This window comes from Enoplosus armatus, chromosome 18, assembly GCF_043641665.1.
Source record: "Enoplosus armatus isolate fEnoArm2 chromosome 18, fEnoArm2.hap1, whole genome shotgun sequence".
NCBI classification, from domain to species: Eukaryota; Metazoa; Chordata; class Actinopteri; order Centrarchiformes; family Enoplosidae; genus Enoplosus; species Enoplosus armatus.
Genome location: NC_092197.1, coordinates 7,658,667 through 7,681,157, shown reverse-complemented (window position 1 = coordinate 7,681,157; position 22,491 = coordinate 7,658,667). Strand labels below are relative to the sequence as shown.

The 22,491-nt window shown below is 39.9% G+C and overlaps 1 protein-coding gene across 1 annotated transcript in view; it reads left to right on the top strand.

Annotated features, from left to right (window-relative positions):
• ctif (CBP80/20-dependent translation initiation factor) overlaps positions 1 to 22,491 on the top strand; it is a 38,581-nt gene that overhangs the window by 2,261 nt on the left and 13,829 nt on the right. Inside the window, exons 3-8 of the mRNA XM_070924898.1 lie at positions 657 to 779; positions 1,460 to 1,533; positions 3,672 to 3,776; positions 3,972 to 4,050; positions 16,738 to 16,814; positions 20,107 to 20,187. Of these exons, the coding sequence (XP_070780999.1) occupies positions 657 to 779; positions 1,460 to 1,533; positions 3,672 to 3,776; positions 3,972 to 4,050; positions 16,738 to 16,814; positions 20,107 to 20,187 (539 nt within the window). The remainder of the gene's footprint in view (positions 1 to 656; positions 780 to 1,459; positions 1,534 to 3,671; positions 3,777 to 3,971; positions 4,051 to 16,737; positions 16,815 to 20,106; positions 20,188 to 22,491) is intronic.

The following is a 22,491-nucleotide window of genomic DNA, read 5'->3' as shown; positions in this document are numbered from 1 at the left end:
AACCATCAGAAACAATCCAGCAATAACAGAAACAAACATGTGGTGACATAAATGGGATCTATTATCTCAGCTCAACAACCACAGTGCTGCACTGCTCTCCGTGCTCTGAATTGTCGTGTTAAGCAATAGAAGAAGATACAGGTTGTTGTTTTTACACAAAACAAGTGTAAAAGCAGGAGAAATGACACACTAGCCTCCTGTGACAGAAAGGCAAACCCACCATTTCAATTCATTTAGTGCACATTAATCAATATTTCTGTAAATGTGCTAGTGTTAGCCAGGTGGCTGATTTTCAACTGCCACCAGACTGCAAACCAATGAGGTGATTTCAGACATAAAACAACAAGACGTCAGTAACGCTCCAACAGAGAGGCAGGTGTTCCAAAATGTGGGTTGAAGATAAATGTAACTTTATTAATATCAGCTAATGTTACAGATAAACATCATGGACACACACTTCTGCCCAGCTGCTGTGGGCTTTAATTTGGACCATCCAGTGTTGCTCAAAGACGAACACAACATTGGAGACTTAGTTTGCCGTGTCTTTAATTTTGTTTGCTGTGGTTTCCTCTGTGTTCCCCACTGTGATAAACTGTGACAGAAAAATGAATTTTAAATAAAACAGACTACTCAGTCCTCTTCTTTCAACTCTGCAGGACGAGTGGGAACACAGCAGTAACGGCAGTACAGGTTCCAGGCCCAGCTCAGGGTCTAGACCAGGATCTGGCTCACGCTCCGGCAGCAGAGGCAGAAACAACCAGTACATAGGCCCTGCCAAGGTAAAGATACATCTGTGTTTGTCTGCTGTCTTGATCACCTCTGAAGGAAATGACAAGAAACGTCTTGGGGAGACTTTGAGGGCCAGATTCTTTGGCTACTTCTGTCACCTGACTCTTGCCATGCTCATTGTATTGTTCCCTTGGGAGTCTTTAGCCATCTTTGACCACAAGAACCTAAACCCACAAATCAAATCTCCATCATTAAATGTTAAAGAGGCCGATTTTTTCACATGAAGATCAGTTTACTTGTCACGAGGAGCACTACCCACCAAGTGTAGGATTCAACGTTTTTGGAGCTTGACCCATACTAGGGACTAAGAGTGAGGATATATCTGCTGCCTCAATTTTGACCATTATCTTTGCGCCGTAATCTATTTAATCTACAACATAAATAAACTGAATGAAAACTGTGGTTTCATCGATACTATAGGCCCATGGTACTGCTTATCACAATCGCTAAGTATGAAGAAAACTTCCTGTTTTCTATTCGTTTATTTCCAGCTTACTTACTTATGTTAATTTCAAAAGACTTTAGAGCCTTCTAAATTCATACTTTTAGTTAAAAAGGAATCTGCTTTTTAAGAGGAGTAGTTCCAGTGGTGTACCTGTTTATAAATATTATTAGCTAGGTAAGTTAGTTATGTGGTGGCACTGAAAATATCCATCTTTCCTTTTTCTAGAATGGGAACAGAGACGGCTCCTTTGACATCCTTGGGACCGACATATGGGCTGCCAACACAATGGACTCACACGGGTAGGTGCCTTGCTGTTTCACGCACATAATGTGTTGTACAGTCCAACCATAGTTTCTGGACGGTCGTATGACTGATTTAGACACTCAGTGAGGCTCTTAGCTTTTGCCTCTTGTAACAGACCTTCATTACCTCTAATTGCTCTTCTTACTGTCTTTGACTTCCTCTCAACCTGACTTTGCGTGTCTTATTTACAGTTCTATTGTTAATGTGAGGTTTCCTACAGAATTCCCAGCTTTTGTCCTCAAGACCCTGATAATTGCTGACATTTATTGTGGGTATTCAAAAGAATAGATATTCGCCTGAAAGGCAATAAAGGACGGTGCATTCATAAAATCCTCCAGCAAGTTGGCTCAGCCAGCTCTGTCTCTTCATCCCAAACTAACTATTAAGTTAATCAAGAAGCTGCTGAACTGTGGAGTTTGTGCTGATGATGAAAAGTATTTTGTTTCAGTGTTTCTGTCAACAGATACATTTATATCACATCTAACCACTGGAGGCTGTACTGCTTCCTCTGAAAACATGAAGCCTCACTGCTTAAAATCTTGTAGGTCTTATACAAGTGAGCTCTGTGTGCAGATCCTTATCAAACCTCTAAATGATTTTTCAAACGAGAGCTCGACCTGAAACTCAGAGGAGGAAAGGAAAGAAATGAAATGAGTGAGACATGAATCAGTTACGCTGGAGGGAGGATGAGTTGCCATGGTAACAGTTGCACAGCAGCTCCAGCTACCTAAGATCCGGCCACGTTGGCACATCTGAGCACGCACTGAAGTAGCTGGCACTGTAGGATGATGTAAGCAGCTACCCCTCCATGCTGACAGAGATGAAGTGTGGTGTAGATTGAATATTGAATAAGAGCATTGATGACTTTGATTAGGAGTCATTCCTGCCCTTCTTGTTAAAGCTGTGTGAAAGCAATGGCCTTACAATTGAGAGTTCTGCTGGTGCTCAGAGTCTCAGAACAGAAAATGTTGTTTGTAGGTTCAGTTTTAACTCAGTTAGAGTTGGAAGGTCGGCCAGTCATTGTGGGGTTGGTGGTTTGATGCCCAGCTCTTCCTTATGCAGAAGTGTTCTTGAGCAAGACATTATATGTACAGTATGGGTAGAATAATAAGTCTCTTTGAACAAAGGTGTCCAAATAAAATTAACAAATATTATTTACTTTTCCGAGAAAACCAACATTTTATATGAATTTTACGCTGTTTTTTTTATTGTAGTGAATGAAGTGAGCATCCTCATCTAGTGGTGACACAAGTCTGTTGTCGCATCATGTGGTCAGTGATTGATAGAGCCTTCTATTAAATGTAGCAGCCCCCCTTTTATTAAATGTGACAGCCCTATGTCAAGCTGGAGAAAAGGCAGATTCAAATAACCTGTTTCTGACCCATCATTAACAGAAAAAGGCAGACCTCTCTTGGCACGTGTTAGATGGAATTGAAATTCAGCGATAAACAAGAACAAATTCCAGGATAGAAAGTTATCTTGTGCCGTTCAGACACTCTGATATTATATAAGATGACTGAGATGGTTTGCAACTAACGTAAGTGTTCTATTTTAGAAATAAGCCAGGAGTAAATGCCAAGACAAGGACCAGTGTCACAATGTGTGCATGAAGTTTGTTCTCCCAGTTTGCCTCTTCAGTATTTAGATAAAGCCACGTTAATGCGAATAGAGGATCTCAGTGTTGAACTGATGATTATGAAAATTAAAGGCCCTGAAAACCTATTTTCTCAATCAGCCTCAAACTATGAATGATGGGGTCCTGCATGAAACATAATTTTCTGTCAAACAAGTAACAACCAGTCACATATTTGCATGTGATGGAGCTGTTTGTTTATTATGCTAAGCCATTGTCAATCAAATCTAATCAAACCACACCTACTGATGATGCAGGTTTTGACTGTTAAACTCTTAATAAATAACACATGAAAAATAAAAAAACACATTTTCCTCACTTTGAATTTGATTGTTACTTATTTATTCATGACTATTTAATGTTACAGAAAAATAATTTGGATTTGAAACCAAGCTTTCATTTGCTTTTTAGACAACCTTCTGCTCATTCCTTTTGTGTATGGACAGATGCTGGCTGTCTCTAACCTTTAATCTGTCTTTTTGCTGTTGGTCTTGGTTGTAGAGGTGCAGGTTGGGACGTGCAGCCAGAGAAGCTGGACTTCAGCCATTTCCACAGGAAACACTTAAGAGGAACGCCAAAGCACCTGCCACAAATTGACAGAGAGGGGTAAGATCTAGGCTTTGGGTTTTAGGTTTTTATCTATAGTATGTGGTTGTACTGGTGCTGCCCTGCTCTGTCTCAATATTAATAGTATAATAATAATCCCATATCATCTGTTATGTCTTTATAATTGTCCCCTTTTACTGATTCCTGATGGTTACAGCCCATTGATCTGTGTCTCTCTCGCTTCCTCTCTTTCAGGATGAACAAAAACAAGTTTGAGGAAGATGACGGCATAGACATGAATGACATAGAGAGGTTCCTTCCCCATCTGCGCTCTGTAAGTCATTGCTTTTTCCCTTTTTTTGAAACTAAATGCTGCTATCCAGATAGGTTTCTCACTCTGATATGTTACATATTTTTACTACACTAGCAGCACTGAAAATCACTGATTTGACCCAGTGGACTATGAACTGCAGTCAGATGGCTTCTCACCGAAATAGCAATAATGTATTAGTTGTTAGAGAGCGACCCCTGTTGGCGTAATAGAAAAATAGCAGGTGTAATGAACGGAGCATGGGTGCTGTGGTCAGATCTGTAGTAAAATCACCAGAATATGAAAGGGATCAACTTTACTGCCTTAGAAGAAAATTCATGTAGGCTCAGTTTTATTTTCTGTGAAAGAACAATTAATATATATATAAGATCAGTCTGTGTAGATTACTTTTATGCTACAAATAAGACTATCTGATTAAAAATGAACCTTTGGTGACATCTACTGGCCAGATGCTGAAGTGAGTTTTAGCTGACAGGGAAGTGCAAAAAAGTGTTACACTGACCCCTGGTGGATATATGTATGTATAACAGTTCCTGATCGAGCCAATGAAGCCTACAGCAAAGTGATGTAGGTTGTTCATGTCTGAGGCAGTGGCTATTTCTCAATCAGTTTCAGTCTTCAACAGCTTTGAGCTCAACTTAGAGTCTATTTTAAAACAATACTCACATGTGCACATGTACACTGAAAGAGTTAGTAGTTGCTGTAATCATTCCTTCCCTCCATATTGGCCATGAAGACCGCCCTTCCCAACATGACTCCAATGTAAGTGATGGGCAATTGTTAGTTATCAGTAATAGTTCAGCTGAAGCTAATATGAGGCTACGGGAGTCTGAGTTAGCCAAATCTAGTTTGAATTTTCCAAAGTTACAGCAGTCTTCTCAGTACAAAATGACCCCTTTTTGTTTTTTCAGAAATGACGAAAATAAAGAACTAAATATCCACTTTATTTTGCTCAAACCTTAAGAGACTGGCTGAAGGATTGAAGTTGCAGAATGCTTCTCTAGTGAGGATATATGCCCTCTGTACATATATTTTATAGTGTGAAGCTTCTCCCAATTTCACTATAAGGTATTTCTGAATATGATGTGTCTGGCTTCAACAAAGTGAAAAAAAAAAAAGAATTCATTTTGCAGCTGTGTATACCATTGCTGGGTACAAACTATTAAGCATTGTGTTTTCCAAGGTAATTTGTGATTCACTGGGGTGGCAGAGTTCACTGTAGGTCACCGATGTCAACCTCCTCTCTTCCTTCCCTGCTTTCTGAGCCAAAATGTCTTCCATCTTTCATAGTGTTTGAGCTGCAGTGTCTTCCTCTTTCCTTCCCCTCTTGGCTTCTGAGCTGAGCTGAGCTGCGTTTTTTCGCCTCTCATAGCATTTCAGCCAAGACGGGCCTCGTTGCGCTACCAAGATGGCCTCCTCATTGTATAGCCCCTGAGCCAAGATTGCCGTTTCCGTTCATTCAGTTAGGGCCAAAAGAAAGATGGGGTCAACTGCATCTGTCTGGTGTGCTTGGGATCGGATATGCGTTGGCTCCGAGACACAGTAAGGTCAGAGACTCAGAGCTGGGGACTGATAGCCACATTTTCTGTATTTTCTCCCCCTCACATTCGTTAGTTGACTCTGACTGGTATCACATGCTGGCATCATTAAGTTTGTCCCAAAGCTCTGCCAGGTGGAGTCATGATGCCAGGCCACTGATGCCCAGTTGTCTCTCCACTGACAATACCCTCAGTAGCCCCCCCAAGGCAACTGAGAGGGCACTTAAGTTTTTCCACTTCCAGAGCCAGTAGTTTTAGAGAGACCACACTGTAACTAAAACACTCAAACCACAATCAACTCAGTTGAACTGAAGTGGAGCGGTTTGCAATCAATAGCATGGCACATCTCCAGAAGTTATTTTTTGTGTCATGTCGAATGTCTAAGTTTCAAAGATAATTGTTAACCAGTGTCAATATCAATGTTTTAAATCATTAACTCATTTTTTACCCTAAAAAGTGAGTCTCTTGTCATTTCTACACTGTTGGCTGTGAGGATCTCTCCTTTCTTCACTTTCAGTTTTGTTACACGAACATGTCCATCCTCCTTACTGTAAGTAACCAGCACAGTATTACGTGGCAGGGGGGGTTTATTTGTTGCTATTAAAACACATGACTGGCTGTCATGTCTCACTTGTTAGCTTGTGGCAGTGGTGGAATGTGACAAAGTATATTTGCTCAAGTACTGTACTGAGGTACTTGTACTTTTCTTTATTCATCTTTATCTGCATTTTATGCTACCACCACTCCACTACATTTTGGAAATAGTGTACCTTTTACTACACTACATTTATCTGACAGCATTAGTTACTGGTTACATTACAGATTATTATTATTTTACATAACAAAATATATGATGGTACACTGTGTAGATGAGGCCCTTATTATGTTCCAGATGTCTATGATTTGTTAGCAGACATTTCCCCTCTCAGTGTCTCAGGTGGTTTAATTTAAATGTAAACTGTTTAAATAAAATTACCTAAAGATGTTTGACGCCTAAAGAAGTCACGTTAACTAGCTCCACCCTGAGCAGCTACAACAGTAAAATGTTTACTGCAGAACCACTACTTTTACTGTTGATACTAAAGAACATTTTGCTGTAAATACTTCTATACTTTTACTTAAGTATGAGTTTGAATGCAGGCCTTTTACTTGTAATGGAGTATTTTTGTATTGTTATATTGGGGGTATTAAGGGGTACTTATTCTACCATTGGCTTGTGATCAAAGCTTTACTTGTGGATGTTTACTGTTGGTTTATAGGAAGATAATATTTGTTTATCGTTAATCATCCAGTATTTACACATTCATAATCCGTGTAACCAAGCAAAAACAATAACACGTCTCTTTTTCCCAGTCATCACCTCCAGCTACTGTATGGCCGCGCTACATCATCCAAAGTCCCCGTCTACGTTCCACACGTCCTGCCAACATTCACTTCCCATTTCCAGGAGCCAGAATAGACTTACAAACAGCCCTGGGATGTGGAAAACATCTCGCTTGTGCGTGTGTGTGTGTGTGTATGGGCGTGTGAACAACTCAGTGAGAAAGGGCTTCCTCCTTTTGCCCCCAGACTCTGCTGCACCTCTGCTGGCCTCCCTGGAATGTCAACCTGCACATACAATAACGTCCAGTGTCAGGTTGTAATGACAGAAGCGTGCAGGGGTCAGAGAGTACATGTATTTGATCTGTGGATTCAGGCCAGGCATCACATGGATTCTGAATAACATCAAACACAATTAATTGTTTTAAGGAATAATAATAATAATAATAATAATAATTGAGTTATTTGAATACCACTTTGATTCTAGAAATAATAGAATAAACAAGGCAGAAAAGCAGTCAAACAGACATAATGTAAAATCTAAGATGTACATCATTTTAAACATTATGGGATCAAGGATGAAAAAACAAGAAAATGTTGATAGGTCAATCAATAAAAATGAGTTTTAGGAAGCGGTTTAAAGAAAGTTCCTCATTCCAGAGTAAATGCATGAATAACTTGAATTTAATTTAAACACCGTAATAATCAGTATTTAAACTTAAACCTGTTAGAAACAGACAAAAATATAATAATTAGTGTTTTAATACTTAATGTAATAATTTGCAGGTGATGGCTTAACTGTGTCCACCTTTTATTAATAATCTGATGAACCCACACAACATCAAGAACTGGATTATTGTTTTAATTTTTATTCAAATGTGAAAGAACACAGTGTTACAGATATTAAATGACAACAAGAATTAATTATACACAGTAATACATAGATTTCTATCCTGTGTTTTAAAGTCAAACTGCAAGAAATTACATTTTCCCACTAAAGTGATACTCAGGTGATAATACAAACCATTAATTTGACAATATAGACTAAGTTTGCAATGAAGACTATTTTCATTATTGTGCCAATTGTTTTCTCAATTAACCGATTAATTGTTTAGTCTATTAAACATCATAAAATTATGAAAAATGCCCATCAGGACTCTTGTCTGTCAAACATTCCTAAACCCAAATATATTTATTTATAGTCTCCACCTTCACGACACATACCGTACTGCAGCACTCGATCTCACTCGCATGCTGTTTGGCTCATCAACACGATCATGTCAGCAGGATCCTCTGCGTTGTGACAGCCAACACTCGTGTGCATGTGTGTGGGTAAATGTGGGTGTTTTCAACACTTACTGTATCTGAAATAACGCCAGAAAACGTTTGCTTATCCACACATCAACAGCTTTTTTGTGAGTATGTGTTAAAGGCATGACATTTGTTATGATGAAAATAAATCTAAATCGCGTTTGTGACAAATATGTTACCAGTTAATGATGCGCACACATCTTTTTTTGATTAAAATGTAGCATTTGAACATAATACTCTTACCTGTGGGAGTTTTCTCATCTGAAATGGAGTGGGTGCTTCTATTTCTGTACAACTGGTATGACTGTTGTTGACTTCTTGATGTCCTTTCCCATGAGGTCATGTAATTGGCTGCCAGGATTAGTGGTAGAGGAAGTATTCAGATCCTTTACTTAATTAAAAATACTAACACCACACTGTAAAAATACTCCATTACAATTAATTGGCCTGCATTGAAGATGTTACTTAAGTAAAAATTAGTATCATCAGGAAAATGTACTTAAAGCATCAAAAGTATCTAATGATATACTATATCATGTACTGATCATGTCAGCTCAGTGCTGAAAGGCGTTCAGGCAGTAGTCATGAGGGTCAACCTTAGCTTGGTTAGAGTTAAAAGCAATGTTGTTATTAGTGTGTGGTGTGTTAAAGGAATAGTTAAACATTTTGGGAAATACACCTATCCAATTAGTTGAATAGTTTTTACACCTCGGAAAGAAGTGACGTGTTTATTAATGAGCTTTAGAGGTGCTGGTGGATGGATTTTTAAGCTTTTGATAGAGTCAGGCTAGCTGTTTCCCCCTGCTTTCAGTCTTTATGCTAAGCTAAGCTAACCATCTCCTGGCTATGGCTTTATATTTACTGTACAGACATAAGAGTGGCATCCATCTTTTCATCTTAACTCCCAGCAAGAAAGTAAAAAGCGTATTTTCCCAGAATGTCAAACTATTCCTTTAAAACATGGCCATAGTAAGCCCGCTTTTTCAGTTATGCAATTCAAGTTGTGGCAGGATGTAGGAAGTATACACTGCACATTTATAATTGTGTGTCCATATTAAGAAAATTTTATTTCAAAATGATTCCCATTTTTCACAAGAAGTGTTTTGCTTCCACGTTGTCAGTGACAAAATTCAAAATTTCTTCAAGTATGGAGGGCACCAGAGAAGGAACAGAAGGGGAGGGTTAGACCGAGCAGAGAGGGAGAAAGCGGCTAGTCATCGAGGAGACATCCGGTCTCTGGTCTGTGAACAAAGCCGTCCAACTGGGGAACAAAGCAGGAGTCTGGAGCTGAGATATTACAGACTGGTTGGCCCCTCCGTCTGGAAGTGTACGTGCCGCAGAGCAGGACTCCGGTTGAGAAGGGACATTGGGGGGCGGGGTGGGCTTTTTTGGCGATCTGTCTGTCAGCTGTCAGTTTGTGTGAGACCTGCATTTCACTGGTAGTATTTACTCACACATGTTTACTGTTCCCGAATGTTTCTGCTCACCTCAAACACACTCATTTGTCTCCTGCGCGTCTCTTCTATCATCTTTTACCTCGTCTCCCTTTTGCTTCTTCCTATTTGCTGTTTCCTTTTTCCTATTCTCTTCTGACCACCATCATTACGCTCCGTCCTCCTCCCTCCTCTCCACATGCCGTCCTTCACTCCTCCCCTCCATCCTTCAAATGTTGGTGGGCAGCAGAACAATATCCAGGGGGTCATGGTGACCGGCAGCCCCCTCCCTGTGGTCTCTTCCTGCTATTGTCCCTGGTCCTACTGCTGCTTGGCTCCTGCACTCCATTAACCGCACACATACTGGCTTAATCACCTCTGCACGCTGTTCTGCTCTGGCCTCGATCATGGGAGGAACGCTGGAGACTTGAGAACATGCATGAAAGCAGGATACCTTGGGAAATTTGTGACTAATTCCACAGAGGTATTCAATAATAGTTCACGAGTGACTTGATCTGTTAAATTTATCACATCCGAATACCAGAATATGTAAACATGCACAGACAAACAAGATTAACCAAATTTATTCTGTTACAAATGCATAATAATGAAATGCACCTTGTAAAACAGTTGATGATGGAAATAAAAAGGCCAAAAAGGAAGATAATTAGATTTTTATGCCCCTTTTTTCTTTAATTATAGAACTGATTTATATACTTGGCATATTACTAGGGTGCTAAATCCCAAGAAACAAGGTAACCTCCAGCCTGTGCCATAATTAAATTCATTTTCTATCCCTATTATCTGCTCATGATAGGTTGACTGCTGCCCACAGTGTCAATTTATGGCAATAATATAGTAGTAAAATCAGCTTGTTTCACTGTAAGGAGCAGCCAAAATGTCCTCACAAGGCTAGGGGTCATGAAATAGTCAGGTCTTCACAAACATAAAGCAAAGCAGAACACACGAAGCATCAGGCGTGATCCTGCAGAGAAGATGAGGTGACAATGTAATGTAACACAGAGAGCACATCTGATTGAAGTTTTTTTTTCCTGCTGCTGCAGCCGTGGTTGTCACATGATTACATTTCTATAGGGTACTACAGCACCCCCCCCCGCCCCCGACCCTTTGATCCCACAATGGCTGCATCTCCTCCTGTAGCTAGACCCCTGAGTTCTTTGATATACCTGTCTATCTGTCTTTGCTGTGGCCCCGGCCTCAGATCACTTATTAAATTAGACATGGATGTCAGGACCTCATATCTTTGCCTCTTATCACAGATCACCCACCATACCTGACTGTGGCGGCCTTAAATCTCTTCTTTTGATACTGTTGGCAGGCATCAGCTGCAGAGTAATATGCTTACATGAAAGGCCTAAAGTAGGGATCACGAAACGCCGAGCAAATCCTCCACTACAGGGATTTTACAGAAATCCTAAATGTTAACTTGATATCTGACATGAGAGAAGTAGGCGCTAGACACATCCAGGATCACGACAGCAGCATGTCAGTGCCAATATCGAATGGTATAGCGCTTCTTGTCACTTAATCCTCAGCGTAGGAGCACACATTTTTTTTTCACAATTTCTTTGATCAATTAATTATTATGAACAAAAAGAAAAACTGATGTTATTACAGCCCCCGTAGTGCTTATGAATCCTAAAATGTCACTTTTAACACATTTCAGATTTGAGCTCTTTACACAGGGTGCTCAGAAGTGTAACTTCCACTTTAGTACACTCCCTACACTCACAAGTACAGCAAAAAAATATTTTTTAGTACACAAAGTTGCCAATTTACTAGCTATACTTGTCACAAATTTAGACAAAGACAAGATAATCTATACATCTTAAATCATCTCTTCCTCCTGGCTGTTTTAAAAATAAATCAGCTTTAACTTAATGCAGCTTTAAATTGTCTTTTAAAACCGTTATAGTTAATGTTACAGCTATGTCTGATAATAAATGAAAGACATTTTATCACGGTTGCAAAACTCCAACATATAAAGAACAGAATAGCTAAAGCTAAATTTTCATACATCTCCTTGCCACATAAATGCCACATTATTCATGCGGGCTTGATAAGTGGGCAAAACGTCCCAATCATTTCAGCTTATGCGTTTGTGCTTCCCTCTCTGTGTTTTACGTGCTTGCTATCTTGTATTTACAGCCTCTCCTTGTCATACTTGCCCTCTCTCTCTCTCGCTATCTTCTGCTCTCAACAACCTGTCCTGTAATGCCACCCCTGGGGCAGTTTTAAAATGTATTGCTTTTGGCTGAGGGCCCGTGCAACATAAATAAGCCGAGAGAAACAATGGACTGACTGAATGAGCATCATACCAGAATTGTTACATATTAGAAGGGACAGGAAGACATGCACTCCACTTTCTATGCTACTGCAGAGAAAGTTCTATAATCGTTATTCTCTGTTTCTATTCTTCACATTTCCATCCCTGTTCGCTTTTCTCATTTCCTTACTTTCCTTCCTTGTTACTTATACCCCTTTCACACTAAAGCAACGTCATTGTTATGAATGGATCAACAATGGTATCTGACCCAGGTCAATGACCCTTCTGGCAAAACCCACGGAAAAATAGAAAAAAAACATTTTAATAAGTCGTAGAATTTGCTGTTTGGGAGTCAGGTCAAAACTTTTAGAAGCTAAATCATGCATTGCTTTCAAAGAAGATATGTTGTTGTTGCTTGGGAGCTACGTGGCTACGTGGAGTGATTGTAAAAAGGCCACATCCTCTCTGTCAGCATCCCAGGTAACCTCTCCCAGTGACCTGTGATTTTCCCTGGAATGCTATGAGGTATGTCAACTTCCTCTCAAAGCAGACGTGCACACCCAAGCACGTAATACAATGCGCACACAAACACACACCTCAATCAGGGCTGTGAAATTTGCTTTTTGGTTGAGCTGTGGGCTGTTGGCACACTGTGTGACACAGCTCCACGTACATGCATATCCGGACTAACCCTCTGTTGCTGTACACCTTCTCTCATTCTTTTTCTGTCGAGATGATCATTTTTAGTTGTCAAGTTACTTAAACACTGTTGTTGTTGTCCATGTCAAAATGATGTCTTTGGACTAAAATTGACATATTTTAGGATAGGCTTTGGTCATAACGAATGCTTCACTCATTAGTCCTGCCTCTACGAACTAACTCATCTGATAGCCAACACCACCCGCTCCATCATCCCCAACTGTCTCATAAAAACCTGAATGAAAACATTTTCTCACATTCAACTGTCATGAATCTGAAGTCATGAAGCACATGTGCTGATTCTCCCTCTGTGTTGACAGTTAGTCACTTTTCCGCTTGCTTTTTGATTCTGTTCTTTACTTCAGACCTTACATGAATCACTTCATCAAAACAATTTTTTCGTCAAAAAAACATCCACATCCATCCCTTTCCTTTTCTGCTCCTACAACTTTCATCCACCCATTAATCTCCGCTATGGTCTTTCTTCTGGACTCATCCAGAATCCTGTTAAGCGATGGCCAATCAAATACGTGCAAACAGGGTAATTCTAGTGTTTTACCTTGTGATGGAGGATAATATGACGGTGGATAACTTTCTGGATTTATATCATGTCACAGTGTTATTAACTGCTGTGCAGTGTTTTACTGTCTGATGGATTACTCAAACTGGACCACCTGGATAACATTTTATATTCTCATCTGTGACACATTCACACCAATTCTTTGAATGCAGCTCTATTTTCAATCTGCGCACCACGTAAAGACAGATCATAGGGTGAAGAGGTATTTTCCTGCCATCCCCAGCTTCTGAATCACTCTCTTCCTTCACTTTAGCAACTCAAACTTCCTCACCTTGTTTAAGAAAGTACTCAAAATACACCTCCACTGGTCTCTTGATAATCTTTATAGTCTTTACTCTTACAATCTCTTAACTCACAAATATAAACAAAACCACGGGCAAAATCTCTCTTTTCTATCTGCGCTCAGTCTCTCTCCCACTTACACAGCCACCCCCTCCCTCGCCATCCTTGTCACGTCCACAGGGCTCGCGCTGCCTGCCACGAGGTGAGAGGTCTTCTGGCTGGGGACCAGGACAGCACACGCCTCTCTTTGATCTACCCCGCGCTGGCTGCTACCTGCAGATAGCATATTCACACACACAGGGCTCTCCCTTTCAACCACAGAGACAAGACTTCATCTCTCGCTTCCTCCCTCTCCGTTTCTGTCGGATGCATTATAAACTGTGCACACAGTTATGGGTCTAGAGCTTTTCTCTATATGCTTTTGTTTTTTGATGTAGATTTGAACACCTCAAAAGAGCCATTTTTTTAATTTACAGATGCTTTAATGCAATCTGAAATAGTGATGGAAAAATACTACAAAGGGTAGTACTTAAAGGGTTTTGGTAAAAATGTGCAGTGTGCATCGTTTGACCCTTTGTGTGTGTGAGTGTGTTTGCTCACTGTCATCTGGTTACCATTTGAAGGCAGAATTACAGCTAATGATATCCTAGAGGAAAACTACAGTAGCTAAACATGCAACAGTTACTCCGTTTTTCTTCTTTCTCCACCTACTTCTTCTCCCCGTCAGACGGGGCCTGTAGTCAAAGTCTGGAAAGAAAAGGAGAATTTCATAGATATTAATACTTCAGAGTTTATACGTGAAGTCTTTTAAATCGCTCTGGTCAGCATGAAACTTTGTACAGACCTTTTAAGTTTGTGTTTGTCTGCCTTTTTTTGTATTACTGTGCCACACACACAGACACAGACACACACACACACACACACACACTTTCTGCCTCGCACATCTGGATTCAATCAGAACCCCCAGCAGCCTCCCTAAGAGAGAAGTAGGTTAGAGCAGCAGTGTCAAATATCAAGCTCTCTCTCAAACTCATTTGAATATCTGCAGTATGTGTTTCTGGAAGTCTGAATGTACAGTATGTTTGCGCAGAAGAGAAAATCAAGAAGATTTAGATATTTTAGACACTTGCTGAAAACAGAGAATCTTTACACTAATGTGTGTTTATGCAAAACTGTGACTATGCTGTGCAGATATGGTGTACGGTCTACATGTACACGTGAATGCTGTCTTTGTGGATCAGTAAAAGACTTGCAGACTTACAGTTTACAACCATTTTCTGTGCCCCTCATTTTCCTCTTTCTTTGCTATATTTAACTGTAAGCCTCAGTGAAAAAAATAATCTAGTTGAAGAATAAATAAGAGAGTTTTGGGGGTATAAAAAGATTGGCATAATCCAAATATGCATTGTGACTATTAGATAATTATATCATTATAGGGTGAAAAATGATTTACTGGTCATGAGACAAGATGCAAGAGATCAAACTCTTTGGTTTCTGTTTTTTTGTCATATAAAAAAAATGGAAGAACTGCACCACGAGTAAACAGTGTGCAGAGCCCCGCCTCCCTCTTACAGACTGTGGTCACCTCTTTGCACAAAGCATTGAGTCGAGAGTTTGGGGAAATGTTTGCATCAGCACAGCGATGACATTGACGTTAACCGACTTTGTTTGTTGATGGCGCAGGCAGATGCTGTCTTCAGGCTCACACAAACTCTTAACATTCACACCTTATATACTGTATATATCTTATACAGTTTCTGCTTGTAACATAATGTCTTGGACTTATACCTTACCTATACACAGCAGTTAGACAACACAGACATACATACATAGTCACATACATTTATGCACCCATCCTTTCCCGACACCATCTACCATTGCATACTGTATGCATACACAACAGCGCAGGTCCTAGGCCACCTGTAACCATGGTAACAGCAGCACATAATGATGCTGAGCAAAGGGGGAGTGTGCTGTTTGATTGACAGGGCTGATGTTTAATGGATGACAACTGGTTTTGTTTCCTTTTCACAGAATAATAATAATATCATATACCACCAACCACATGCCAATAAAATGCCATATGTGATCAAGTTAAGAATATTCGTCTTATGTGGCTTTTCCAGTTTTATCATTAAATATAGTTCCACTACCAAAGAATTGCTGTCACTTGTATTGCTAGACAATGTCTAGTCAGGAGTTTTTATATCCTGGGAAATGTTTTATGGACTGTAAAAAGCTCACTGCCGTTCACTCAGGAGCGCCACTGAAATATGCAAAAGTTAGGAACCGATAAGCAGCATCGAAATGCAGGCGTGTTATCGAATCTACGGTTCTTGGAAATTTTGGAACTGGTTCTTGATAACCAACCCTAGTCCCCTGTCCTTTCTCCTGCTCTCTCTTTTCCCTCATTTCATTAAATGTGAGAAGCACAAGCACAGTATGTATATGTTTTATTTTAAAGGTAATGCAAATAACCGTAGCTCAAAACTCTTCAAATAAGCTTCTTTCACCTAAACTGTAATACAGTGCAGACGCTTTTGTGTCATATGTTCATATGATGAGACCATTTATGACGTGAGATACAGTAGAATTACAACTGAAATTGCGTGGGACTGATGCGATCAAACGACTTCATTCAAAAAATGTTTTATTATTTCTGTCATTGTCCAAATTAAATCCAAACCCACACCATCTGCCTTTGGATGCGGATTTGTGGTGCTGCGTGTTCACATCGTACCGTTGGTGAGCCGTTGTTGTCAGGCCTCACTGTGATTGGCTCAGCTGTTTCAGAGCCATGAGACCAGAGATGTGACTGGCTGAGAGTGTATTTATTAATCGCCACCCCTTCAGATTTACATTCCACTTCACCCTGCATTCATTCACATACTGCAGATATCTTTGGCTGAATGAAATCAATGGAGATATACACTAATTCCACTGCTGACTGTAGGTCTTGAGATGTAGCTTGTTTATTTGCACAAATAACACATTGAATGAAATAAGACACAATTTTGTATAAAAATGTTTCTATTTTCGTATGAGGTCTGGTATTGGTAAATGTCACTGTGAACCGCTTCCTGAAGAAAAAGGCAAGAATTTGTCTGTTCTACTTGAGAAGCAAGCACTTCATGTGCTTTTACTCTTACAGCAGTGAAGAATTCTGTACATGCTTTGTAGTGATCTATATTGCTGGTCTTGACAGCAGCTGTCTCTTACTCTATGATTTGTCTCCAACAGGTCTTCCCACCCCTTCCTAATGAGGCTGAGATTGCGCACACCAAAAAGCTCTTCCGACGCAGGAGGAATGACCGACGGTAATTACGCATGCAAGCATGCACACACACACACACACACACACACACACACACACACACACACACACACACATTCATACCTACCTACCTCAGTGAGAGGGAATGTTTTTTCTGTTGATGTCAGATGTCAGTGCACAGCCAGTCCTATAGCCTTAACATCCCTCTTCAGCCAAAGCAATGTCAAGACAGGAATGTAGGCTCCACACTTTAGACTGCAGACAGGAGAAAAACACACTAAGGAGAAGTTCAATGTTTGTTCATGTTTAATAGGTCACTCAACAAAATTTAAGCCAGTTATTCAGTTGCCCGTGTTTGCTTACAATACACAATGCTTTGCAACATTTAACCTATGGTCCTAATCCTGGCACTAGATTTTGTCCCGGCACATCTGCTCTGATTGTACACACTACTGAAATCTAATTTCACCCAAGTCTGACTTCATTGAAACCAGGTCCTTAAGAGAGAGAGAGAGAGAGAGAGAGAGAAAAACATCCCTCTCTCTCGTTCTCTCGCTCCCTGCCCTGATGTCACTGGAAAACTGCTCTTCAGTTGCTAAGAGACAGGCAAAGAGAAAATATTTGGGTTGTATTTGTAGTTAAAAAGAGGAAATTTTAGCTGTGCCAAATGGACAAAAGCACTTTCATCCTTGTTTTTAAGTGCAGAGTATAATTGGTTCTGTCCAGAGCTATTGTGTTTATGTGCGATGGGCGCATTGCAGGCCTGGCAAAAAGAAAAGAACAAAAATATAAACTTGGACCAACAGCAGTTTGCTTGCTTTGTGAACTGGAAATATTAACAAGAGGCCATCCTGTTTTCTTGTGCACTTCCAAGCACACTTTGTCAGTGCTTTACAATTTGTATTAGAGGGTAGGTTTTACATGTGTGTGTGTGTGTGTGTGTGTGTGTGTGTGTGTGTGTGTGTGTGTGTATGTCTGGTGTATGCATATGTTGAGATTATGACATTTTAAGAGTGTGGCCCAAGAGTCTGAGGCTACTACAAAGAACTGTTTGTTTTTATCATTTCTTATGAAGTGACTGAACACCAACAGTCAAACAGGGTTCATGTGGATGTTTACCTTGTGTCAGAGTTGTGACTCTGACAGGATCAGATACACACCGACCAAAGATTTGGACCACTCTGTTTTACGGAGGCATGGCTTTCATCAAAGCATACCAGACTAATTTAACTTTAACTTTAAAAGAAAGTACTGTCTTACAAGACTTTCCCTCCACAGACACCCCAGCCCTTTTTGAATAATTTGGAACAATAGAAAAGGAAAAATGTTATTGCATAACAAGACACTGTCTAGGATGCTCAAACAGTGCATTCATAAAATGCAGTAAAAGGTTCAGAACTAATGGCAGAAAGATTCAACCTCTGAATAAGACTAAGAATGTATATTTGCACTGCAGGGATAGAGAAAGCAGGAAGAGGGTGGGGATGAAGAAAATCAAAAGAGAGATGAGGTAGAGGATAAGAAGACTGGACAGACATGAAAAGACAATCAGCACAACTCTATAAGCAAACTTTTATAAAGACAAAAGAAATGAAGCAGTGCCAGTTCTCATCGCAATGCAGATGTCAAGAGCTAAATCATTCATCACAGAGATCTATGATTTTTTTAAGTTATGCAACAATTCCAAAGAGAAACGGGTGACAGAAGTGAGGAGAGTAGAACAGAATACAACTTTGTCCACAAAGTTGAAAATGTGTCTTTGGTCCATCTGGAAGAACATTAAAACATTAAAACATACATGTATACACATAAAAACAACACTGACAGTACGAATATTCCAAGTAACAGAATAAGAAAAACGTCCACCATCATAGTTGGTAGTTAGGAAGGCTTTTATGCACGTTTACAAGGACCCAGGGAAAATATAAATGTAATGTGAAAAGGTCATCACGACTGTCCAACCTGGCCAAGTTTAAAGTAAACTCGTTGGAAGCCGATGATGAAATATGGAGATAAATATTGATCATTTGACTAAATGTGCAAAAAGCATGAGGGTTGTCTTGAATAAAGCTCAAGAAAGAGAAACGGAGTGAGACTGAGGGATTGGGTAAAGGAAAAGTGTAGGCTGCCTGTGGCAGGAAGGAAAAGAAAGGGGAGGTAGTGCATGTGTTTCTACTTTAGTATGCACGTCAAGCAGGGCTGAAATTAGTTGTGATTTACTGGAATGTGCTGCTTACCGCTCTGTGCTCCAGAACAGAAAAGGGGGCGCTAATATGCTCCTTCTTCATCCCTTTTTGCTCGTTTTATCTGACGATCTGTTCATTATTGAGGAGCTTTTACCCATCTAGACTTTATTCTGTCTTGCTTGTAAAAGTCTGACTGACCACTGAAGATGATTTTAACACCAAACACTGAGCCTACCTGCCTGGTTGAGCATCCAGTTTCCACACATTGTTGTTATAAAGTGATAAGCTAAGTGCTTATATATCATTTGAGCTGTTGAGTTGAGAGGGATAATTCTTTGTTGAGTGTGTGTGGCACTAAATGTCACCACATGAAGTACCAATTCCGATCTGTTTTATGATCACGATGCTGTCAGCTGTGTGTGTGTGTGTGTGTGTACATGCATTTATGTATAAAGTACAAATCAGATCCGCATGTTTTTCTACACCTACAATGAACTGCCTGCTCTTCTGCTTATATCTTCTGGCTGCGATGACTCAAAGGTATTGACTATAATATCTAATTTATGCATTCATGTATGCACACACATCCAGTATAAGTTTTGATTTTGAATCTTAAAACATGTTTTAAAAAAGAACAGTGTAGAGAGTAATGCAAATGTTCAGCCAGGCAGCCAAAACCTGTCTCCCCACAGTCCATTAAACCAGAGTGTTGTGGCCTGTATGAAGCCTGCAGACTTCTCTTCCTGCGGGCCAATCGATTTGCTAGTCTGGGTCAACCAGTTCTCCATCCACATACCCGTACAACAGCTACAGCCATGATCAATCATCAGTGTCCTACCTCCTCCCATGATCACATCTACCAATTCATTTCACCTTTTTAGTTACATCTTCCTGTAGTCCTATGCATGTTGTTTGAATGACGTAGATATCAACCTGTAGTTTTTTGTTTGTTTCCCTCTATGCTTCCCTGCTCCCTCTCTGTCCTCTATAATCTTATGTCTTCTCCTTCATGGCATCTACAAATATTCCTGGCCGCTTTCTACAAATTGTTCTGCCGCTTAACTCCACTCTTCATCTATCTATTCCTCGTCTCTCTTCCCATCCTTCCATTCACCTGCATTGTGGCACATCCTCCTCTCCTGCTTGTAGAGCGAATGATCAGTTCACCCGAGACCAGTTAACCATACTTCTGCCTACTGGCCCTGGGGGAAAGCGGCAAGTCTCAGCCAGGTTAGTGACAACATGAGCCAGATCCTGGGCACAAAATGGGCCTTGAATACATATGACACAGAGATTTGATTCATTCTACTCGATAAAGCCTACAAAGGTCAGCTGATAATTTGTGAGACAAGAATAAAGTGCTTCTCTTGTTTTTCTTTTTCATTAAATACTCTGAAATAAGAAGTAGGTAGAATGAAAACAGAGAGATTTAAAAAAAAAAAAAAAAAAAAAAGGAAACGCAGTCAAACACTAATTTAAATCTGATTGAGACCATGATGTTACCAGACTCATCACCTCAACCAAAAAAAAGCAGTTTCTCATTTGATTAGATGATTGATCGCGCTAGAGACGACCTGTTTCTAAGTAACAAGATATTGTGAGATAAAATTTCATCAGTGGCCCCCATCATTTATCCTTAATGCAAACATCTCCCTGGACGGTCAATCTGAGCAACACTCAAGCTACTGCAGAGCTCGCAGTCATTAAATATGATTAACATTTTATTACCGTCTCACTTCTCCGGATCTCCAGAAGATCAGGAGAAGGGCTTATTAGAGCTGAGCCTAAACTAACAGCTAGTGTAGAGATCAGATGAGTGAATGTGTGTCTGAGAGGGTGTCTCTGAGCAGTCTACGGGTTTAATCTCAACCTCTGCAGTCATATTAAATTACATCTCACAATGTCTGTCAGTCAGCGTTAAGCTATTATACTTCATTTTATGAATAGGAAAAACATCGGTTAAAAGCAGCTATGTAGTAATTAAAAGTTTGCTGCAGAAAAGAAAATAACAGACATTGAAGGATGCTGATGGGGAGTGCCAGACAAGAGGGTGTTCCCTCATCATTGTGTACTATAGAGCTTAGTTTAGTGATTAAAAATTTGTGCCGGGCTGATGAACATGTGACTGAGAATATTTGCATAGAGTCGGAGGCAGGCTGTTGGGTAGAGGAGTCAGAAGATGAACTGTCTGCCAACCTCCCTGAGAGAGTGGAACAGCAACACACACAAAAGAAATGCTTTAAATACACTTGGACACATTCACTTTCTCTGCTTCTGCCAACACACACACATTCAAATATACAGATAGATGACAATTTAAAGGAAAACCAACAAGGGCTGCCACTAACGACTATTTTCATTACTGATTAATCTGCTGATTATTTTCTCAATTAACCTTTTAGTCTATGAAATATCAAAACAAATGTCAGTCCAACATCTAAAGATATTCACAGAAAATCAGCAAATGCTCACATTGGGGCACTTTGAACCATTAAGTGTTTGGCATTTTGGCTGGAAAAATGACTAAAACGATTATTCAAATATCAAAATAGTTGCAGATAAATTTTCTGCACAGCTGCATCGATCTCATGCATGCTTGGCATCATTTTTCTGTCTGTATTTTTCCAGCCCTCAGAAGGCACAACACCAGACCTATTTGAAAATGGAAAAAATCAGACATGTGAGCGGCGATTCAGAGGTCTGGGACCGGCCTACTGTCCTACACAGCAGTTTAAAATCTCCCATAGGTGTTCTCTTAGGTTGAGATCTGACACTGAGAACGCATCGTCATCCTGGAAGAAGCCACTTCCATCTTTGTATTGATTTATTTCTGCTGGAGTTATATACTGGTTTATCTCTTGGCTCTTTTCATCAGGCCTCAAACTCAACAACTGAAATGTTTGTTGAGCAGAGCCCATGTCCATTTTTAATCCAATTTTGAATATTCTTTTTAATTTCTCCAATAAAATCTATTATCTCTGCCATGGGATGGTGCTGTCTACATTTCTGCAAAAATGTGTTAAACCTGCACACAAGAATATATTTGATTTCTTTAAAGGTCAAAGAACATTTCCAAGGTTGTTCTCATGTTAATTAATTTGGGGTGGAATTAATATTTTTTACAAAGGAGGTTTGCAAACACCTTTTGAGTGTTTTAGTGTCGCACAGTTCTCTTTCAAAAGGTAGAACAGTTTATGTGCTTTTGTAACGCAGTCTCAAAAATGTCTGGCTTGTTCGTTAAGTTTTCATGTTTTGGTCTAAAAATCAAGCTATTGAAGGTTTGCCAAATTTAAAAAGTGCAAGGAAAGGCTTTTGTGAGGAAAGATGAAACCCATATTGGCATTGATTAACTTTTTTTCTTTGCTCGTCAATCCAGCTTCCACAAGGCTTACATAGCTCATTGGCTTTTATGTGTCTTTTCCCTTTTGTGGTACCATCTCTCTATTAAATTAACTTTGTCACTAGTATTCGAAAAAGGGAAAAAAGCTCGACTGCGAGGAACTCTGGAGCAATTTGTGTTGTTTTAGCTTACAA